Source organism: Phalangium opilio, unplaced genomic scaffold (genome assembly GCF_054372755.1).
Source record: "Phalangium opilio isolate 3A_F unplaced genomic scaffold, DU_Popi_V2 ptg000070l_1, whole genome shotgun sequence".
NCBI lineage: Eukaryota > Metazoa > Arthropoda > Arachnida > Opiliones > Phalangiidae > Phalangium > Phalangium opilio.
In genome coordinates, this window is record NW_028324182.1 from 5,502,791 (window position 1) to 5,510,970 (window position 8,180).

At 40.0% G+C, this 8,180-nt stretch overlaps 2 protein-coding genes across 4 annotated transcripts in view; one reads left to right on the top strand and one right to left on the bottom strand.

Moving 5' to 3' along the window:
- Positions 1-6,890, top strand: part of LOC149661238 (nephrin-like) — a 171,647-nt gene extending 164,757 nt beyond the window's left edge. For all 3 annotated transcript variants that reach the window (XM_089842706.1, XM_089842704.1, XM_089842705.1), the window contains 7 exons: positions 2,946-3,254; positions 3,393-3,680; positions 4,709-4,882; positions 5,345-5,493; positions 5,777-5,840; positions 5,914-6,008; positions 6,071-6,890. In XM_089842706.1, the coding sequence (XP_089698832.1) occupies positions 2,946-3,254; positions 3,393-3,680; positions 4,709-4,882; positions 5,345-5,493; positions 5,777-5,840; positions 5,914-6,008; positions 6,071-6,403 (1,412 nt within the window). In that variant the 3' untranslated portion in view covers positions 6,404-6,890. The remainder of the gene's footprint in view (positions 1-2,945; positions 3,255-3,392; positions 3,681-4,708; positions 4,883-5,344; positions 5,494-5,776; positions 5,841-5,913; positions 6,009-6,070) is intronic.
- Positions 1-8,180, bottom strand: part of in (inturned planar cell polarity protein) — a 191,778-nt gene that overhangs the window by 168,349 nt on the left and 15,249 nt on the right. The gene's annotated exons all lie outside the window — the stretch shown is intronic.

Consider the following 8,180-nt stretch of genomic DNA (forward strand, 5'->3'; position numbering starts at 1 on the left):
ATTTAATTACGGGCCACTGGACTATTTTGAACGCCGGCATTTCATCCCTATTTAAAAATAAAAGTAGGTCGGACACAGTATCAGAAAATCGATTATTGTTAAACAAAACGTTCCTGGTTCGGAACCGTACTCGAAGAGGGAAAGAATTCCGTTTTGTATGTAGGAATTTCGATGGTCCAGTGAACCTTGGACTTTGTACCACTCGAACTTGGTTCGGCTATTCGAGTCACGACCGCGCGGGCAAGCTACCATCTAACCCACCTCCCTATAGACTACGGAGGCTCTTTCTGGTTGCCTCTGAAATCCGATGAACTTTAATTTTCCAAAATTTATTACGGATTCTATCGTATAGACTGTTGTTCAACGTTTCCCAGTTAAAATAGTGATATAGGGGAACTACGTAGGAGATGGGTACTTCATAATGCAGGGTCTCCACCTTTGCGTGTATTACCTGATAGATATTGAACGTAGTGGAACACGGAATCAATTTTTAGCTTCCGCACGCGCTGTCTTCGATATATCTCGCGCCATGTACACTTTGATAATTTCACCTTCAGTTTGCAGCGCGCGTAACTCGAGTTACGGTTTAATTGATTAGAAGTGCCTTAGAATAGATTACAGTATCGATATTGTTGGATACTTGGGTTGAAACGCTTCTATGATTTGATCGTGAGTAAAATGCTTATTTCAGCTAGTGCTAGAGGAAGAGGTTTAGACGCGAGTTTGACATTCCACCGTGGTAATTTTCGTTTAAAACCACTAAACCGTTTTTCTTTCCTATCCATCGGACTGTATATCTGGCGTTTTTGTTGTTATTACTTCTTTAAACGCTGCGGGCGAGTTTCTTTCGAGGTTTTGACCGATACTGGTGACCATTACCGTTTTCCAATAAGCAATAACATCGATTGGCTAATAATACCAACTACTGCCAATGATCGAAAAATAAAAGTAAAACTGAGGGATCAAACGTGAGAGGCGTAGCTAAATACAATTTTATCAGTTTGTGCGGTTTCCAGTAAAAATCTAAACTTTTCGATTACGTCCTAATAGTTATTGTATCATTAAAAATATTACTTATATTCGTAGCGATCTATTTGAAATTGGTTTCAATTATCGAATTTTATGTTCTATTGACAACGGCATCCAGCTTCTCGCGAAATAAAGGGATCCCGAATTTTCTTTGCTTCGAAAAATTAAGGAATGAGGAGATAGTTTGAGAGATCTTTTCACGGACCAACGCCATTCACAAACTCATTTGCATATGAATAGGACTCTCATTTTAGTTCCTTCGCGCAAGCTCGCTTTCCTCAGATAGCTAAGCAATTCGAGGTTAGCTTTATAATTGAAAATCTCTCTACTCTCCGGACTGGCTAGCGTTTCGCCATTACCTTTAAATTAAATTCCAAGCCCGCTTTCCCTCCTGTCCATTTTTCACCCCGTATTATCTCGCGAAGTAGGGGAGGTTTGTTAGCAATCTTTTTCCTAAGGCCGAGGTGGATTTGGAAGTTAAATTTCCACCGTGTTTATATATTTCTATTTGTTTTCTATACGAGAGGTTTTTAATTTTTCTTCAGAATTGATTTATGAAATGTTAAAGCTTAAGCGACAGAACTTCGGTCTGTTATGTTTCTAAAGACCAAAACAGTGTGGTTTAAAATTACACGCTGATTTCTAAGGCGCGGTCCTGGCGTCTTTAGCGAATGCTGTTTCCTTATTCTCTTACATAGCAACCATCCCTCATCCTTTGGAGGTCTGGAGCGATTATTGTTGTAGGTTCCTGGCGAAACAAAGCCGCTTCCTCTTGTTATGTTTGTCTGTCTCATCTTCCTTCACTTTCTGAGGCGAAGAGTCATATCCTTTTCTATATAGCTAGCTTTTAAAACCCCTCCGGAATTTTGGGATGTAATTGCCACCAAGGCAAGGCAAGATCTTTCCTAAGTCTCCCTGGGTTAAATAAATTCACCAGGGTGTGAGGAAAGATAAGGAACTAAAAGATAAACGCGTTTCCTCTTCCGCTCACGTTAAACATGCCACGCTTTGTCTATCTTCTCTATTTTGCTAGCGGTTTTTTTAACTGTCCAGAAATATTCACTCTGGTTTTTAGATACCTTTTATAAATTAATAGATTTATTGTCAAGTCAGTTATGACTTTAAGAAATATTCGTAATGTTTTGAACTGAGGTAAGATTGTTGAAAGTGATGGGTATGTAATATACCACATGGTTGCAGTCATCGGGGTGCGGATCGTATAAAATCGTAGAAAAGGGTGTTTGCTCGCGCATTCCTAACAGGGTATGAAGTAAATCCGGGATACAAATGGGTCTAGGGAATCTCGTGGAAACCCTCTGGATCTGGCCTCTGGCTCTTTTCAATTCCACGTGCGAAAGGAAAGGTATAAGCGTAAGAGGAGTTGGGCACGAAGTAATCACCGTCAGTCATGCGCAATAACTGTAAATGTCTAGAGCTAAGAAAAAAAGAAAAACAAAGATCGATGTTAGGTCAAAGCCGCGGGTTCGTTTCCCAGAATCCTTCCCTTCCCGTTGGATCTCTGTGTATACTTCCAGACTTCCTTGGGAAAGGAGAGCAGACTGGGTTTTAGTATAGTTAAAGAAGTATACTCCATCGATTGAGAAAACGTAGTCCCGGCATCTCTCACTTTCAGAGATTCCACAAGTTTCATCTCTTTCTCTGGTCTGCCTCGAGGGCAGGGAAAATATGATTGTACCATATAATTCAATAGCGCGTATTTATGGCACTGCCAAAATTGAGAGTAGTTTGTTTACGAAAATGGGATTTTATGTAGGTAATATGGAGTAATGAAAAATATATTTCATGTCTCGAATTTGTGGAGCATTATGGTTTCGCGTTTCGAGCTAACACGATACCCTTAAGATATTTATCGATGGTTGCGGTATTGAAAAATTCTTCAAATTTCCCTTTGACAGTTGCGCCGAAGATTAAGGTGGATGCGAGCGCCTTGAGCGTAGCGGCAGATTTGGGCGAAACGGCAGCTTTGAGTTGCGTCTCGGAAGGTTTTCCGGCGGTTAGATTCTATTGGTATCACGACGAGAAACTGATTAACGGTACCACTCAACTCAGCAAATACGCGCTGCAACTTTCCCAACTGAAGAACGCCACTTGGGAGAGCGTCCTCTACGTCAGCGACGTTCAAAAGGACGATCTGGGTTTCTACATTTGCGTCGCCCAAAACGAACTAGGAGAGCATCGAGAACAAATACACCTCAGGCAGAAAGGTGGGAGAAGAAAATTTTTGATTAGTCTCTTATATAAACAAAACCGCATTTTCAAATTAAAAATCAGTTCGTAAATCGTGGTATATTCGCTCCTGTTAAAAAGTTAAAATTTTTCAACGATTGATTGATTATTTACAGCTCGGCCAGATATTCCTACGGGTTTGACAGTATCCAACGTCACTCACAAAAGCGCGGTGATACGTTGGATACCGGGATTCGGCGGAGGTTTACAACAATACTTTAGAGTTCGATACCGACAATTCTCGGCCAAGGATTACATATACCGGGATGTGTTTCCGGCCAACGTTTCCTATTATACCGTCAATGACCTGCTTCCGGAAACAAAGTACGTCTTCTGGGTGATGGCCAGAAACGCGTTGGGAGACAGTGACTATTCTAAAGAAGATGTCGTCACTGAAACGCTCGGTAAGTTTCCTCCCCGCGCTCATTTTATTCTATGTCCACGATAAGATCATCTTATCTCAAAACTCAACCCCGTCTCGTAATGATGTTAAAAAAAAGATGAGGGAGACCTTCAAGGGGCACACCTCAGATTCGTGGTTGGTGACTGAAAGAGATTACCTACTTTTCTAGTAAGGAAAGCTACAGTGTTGTTAATCTTTGGGTAAATGACGTTCGATCGCTTTCGCGATATAGACATTCTACCCTCGGCTGTCAAGTAAAGGTGTTGAAGAAATTACCCAGCATCCATTCCATCCTTGGTTTTTAGTGTGAAAAAGTTCCACACTGAAAATTTGGTGATATTTGAACATTGAGTCCAAAGCTTAGTTTGTGCTGGAAATCGTAACTGAGACAGATTTTTGGGAACGATGTACAATCGGGAAAAACGTTTCCACCATTTCCCTTACTCTACTTCCTAAATATTTTCTCCACTCTCTATAGCAATGGCTTTTTTGCTACCTACGGTCTAAATAAGAGGTATATTAACCCGAAGATATGATTTGAGACCCCTGTTGAGGCGGAGCTAATAGATATAAACACCAAGGGGTAATATGGTTAACGTGGGATCATAACTTCCTTGAGTTATTTAGTATGAGTGTCAAACTTATTACTATTACGTTACTTATTGTGTAGACAACTTTCGAGTTACCTACTTCTGAGTATGGTCATAAAAGCGTTCCACTCTCAGTCGTTATTTTTATCTCTTTTCGTTTGGTTAAAAAGGGGAACAGGCGAGCCGAGGTTTGGGCTTTTTACTTTTTTTTACCAAGCGATATTTGGGACGCCTAAAAGAAAATGAAAATGTCTTTTGAAAGTGAAATGGATATTGGCTCTAAAGAGAACGAGACTGAGAGGGTACAACAACAAAAAACAGTCGCTTCACTATCCTTAGAATAACACGTGTAATAAATGACGTGCTAACAAAGCTTTTTCGCTGGCCCATTCTCTTCTTTCTTAATTTTCTTCCTCTTTTTTTCTCGGCGTTGTTACAGAAGCACCGCCTTCTAAAAACGGAAATTACCCCAAGGAAGTGGACAAGAAAGGCAATGACATTTCGTGGACTACTTTGACCGCCATTTCCTCCGTCGGTGTCTTCCTTTTGCTACTCAACGTAGCTCTCGTTATTTGCTTCGTCAAGAGAAAAAGAGCTCGTCAAAGGGCTAAAGGTATTATTACCTTTCTCCATACTCTTTCTTACGTTTCCAATCTAATTGAATTGCCCCGATAATGTTACCGGATTACAATGGCAGGAACGTATAAAATACGAATATGCAAAATCAGATACGACACGTTATTAAGTTTAAACGTTTTGTTGTATGAAAAATTTGAGTCTCATGGGGAAAACCTAATTTAGGGGCTAACAACCTAATGTATTTCCTACAGGCCCCTGTAGAACTGTTTACCTTGCATTGTTTCAATGTTTATTTATAAGCCGATGTACATGGGGTGGGGTTTGTAGGCAATTTTGCGATAATCTAAAATTGTTTTCTCATTCGGTGATTAAAACCAATTGAACAGAATGTAGAGTTAGGACTCCTATCCGATTATATCCCTCTAGAGAAAACGTTTCCTACAATTCTTATCAAACTTATATATCATTCTAATTTGGATATTATTTCTTCTCTAAGACAAGGAAGAGTCCAGTAGAAAAGAGAAAAGCGATTCGGCCATGTACACGCCTAATAAGTACCACGAGACGATTAATGGAGAAGCTTTATTTCCCCTAGCGGAGAAACCGGCAACTAGATCGGGATCTACGGATGCTCCCATCGAAGAGGTAAATCATCTTTACTTCCTTCCTACTTCCCATTTTATTCCGGGATACATCTTCGTTTTACTAGCCCCCTCTTCCTCCGATCTCTTCTCTATTGTTAATAGAAGTTGTAAATCTTCTCAGTTAACTCCCCTCCCTCTAGTGTAAAAAGGTGTTTCTCGCTGGCCTCTCATTTGATACAAAAGCAGATGGTTCATCTTAATTTTAACTAAATTTCTAATCCCACGTTTTTATTTATTTACGCTTGATCGTAATTTGACGAGACAATTTTCGTTTTTAAATTCAGAACGGAAGGAAACACAAGAAGATGAATGGAAATTTACCTTCGAAAAATAACGCCCAATGCATAGGTGAGTGTACTGAGTATGACTTTTGTTTGGACCTAAAATTTAATGTTTTTTATTTCTTCTAAAATTGATACAGAAATTCCTACGGTTCCGCCGAAGATCGGCTCTTCCTCTAATCACAAACAAGAAAATTTTCCTGATGTTATCAAAATACGTAGACGCAGCCTAAAGGTCAGTTTTTAATATACTAGGGTTGTTTTTTGGAATATAATCTTGGAATGGTATTATATTAGGATTCGGTCATGGGTACCGACGGATCAGCCAAAGATATGCAGCGTTCTCAATCGCACAACCAAGACTCGTTGAGAGAGGACCCGAGCGACTACTCTCTGGACGCGGCGCCCGTTCAGTTGAACACGCTGGACAGAAAGCGGAAACAGCGGTTATCCGCCAATGAAGACGGTCGCGTGGCGGCCGATCTAATGGTGCACGCCCCGGAAGCCGGATCGGGACCACCCATGTCTCACCCAGTGCACCCGACCTCTCATCCCGTTCTTCCCATTCATCCCAACCGGCTTTCCACCGGAAGTACAGTCATTGGACGCATAGGAAGTCACGCTGTTTAGCAGGGGAAAAGTTGAAACGCGATTTAACCCGCAGATTAACAAAAAATCATTAAAAAAATCATCCTGAATAAATGATCTCGAGTCACTTTGGTGCGTTTTAGTAATCCAAAAAAAAAAAATCATAATTAAACTGGAACAAAATTTGGAAGTTTGAAAAACCTCAAAACGCGCGAACTTGGGAGAAACAAAAATGAACTTATTTCAAAAGAAATGTAATAAGTTGAATGAAAAGGTGCCGAGACGTGGAAATCATTTCTCACAAAGAGAAGCTAAGAAAGGGTTTTTTGGGTAAGATGAAGAAGAAAACTTAAAACTCTATTGTTGTGGTTCAAAGGAATATATTTTGATACTTCGTTTATTTCTTACTGAACAAGAGATTCACGCGAATGAAAGTTTTGAGATAAACTTTCCTACTCTCGCGTGAATGATAAATAAAATTAATAATAAAAAATGGTTTGTAAAAATGCTCAATAAAAATGAAAACTACTATTTATGTATTCCTAATTGATGTGCGCAAAAATACGCGACACCAATGGGATTTGTAGAAAAATATAACGAGATGTTGATGGAAATTGGATTGAATATAAATAGAAAATGATGGCTACCTACCGCTCCGAATCTTCGCCTAGGAATTTTGGTCTTGAACTTGGGGCACTTGGCACTTTGGCGGCATTCTAGCATTCTGCCTATCACTTGTTAAGATGACCGAGGGGCGGGGGGAATGCTGCTATTTTATTCTTTAGGAACCTAGGGGCGAGCGTCCATTTCCATAGGCAGGTTGGAAATTTGCAGGTTTATAGGTTTATTGACTGCTGTATAAAAAAAAATACACCCTTTAGAAACAGGACAGCTCTGGTGGGACTGCAGGAAATACTATTCATATCCGAAGCATACAATACAACACATTACAAATTATATTTAAAAAAAATAATTATTTTTTTTTGGTTTCTCTACTAGGCCATAGACTAGTGGCGGTAGAGAGGAGCGTAGACTGTGTATCCCTCCATCTGGGAGCGTTCTTGTAAGAGGGGATACTACGCGCTCCCAGTAGGCGGATGACACTGAGCTAAGAGATAGAAGGGTATGACGTTTGCATACGTAATACTGCCATTACTCTATAGCTCACGGACTTAAGATGTCGTCGTTGCTCACGTCATCGAGTGGGCACTCACAGCCGACTCGATCACGCTTTTGTCTGCACGTTCTGCAGAAGCCCATCCAATCGGCCTCAAAACGCGTATCTTACATTTTTAATTTAAAACCCTTCAATATGCCTCTCACTAAAATTTCAAGAGATACGAACCAGTGAAACCGAAGAAAACTCATTTAAACTGTTTGAAGACTAAGCCCTTTTCATTATGGCTAATTTTCGTTTAATTTTTTTTTTTTTAAAAACTATGGAAGAGAAAATTTTCAAATGTTGCACAAAGATAAAACACTTTATTTTGCACATCTCATTAAAATTTCAAGAGATCTCAACCAGGATTTTCAAAATAAGGGCCATATTAAAAAACTGACTCCTTTGATTTTTGGCTTAAAATGTGTAATACGCGTTTTGAGGCCTATAGAGCTATCTCAGTAGCCTTAGTGTGACGTCACCTATGCTATTTGCCCATAGTGTGCTACCACGAAGCTAGAGGGGAAAAACTGTGACGTCAATATTGGGTCCCGAATTTGTATTGCCCAAGCTGACGACGTCTCGCGACTGCCAATATGGTCGCCTGAAAATAAGGTAAGAGATAAGAGCATGTGACGTCACTACAAAGTTCGTGGTAAC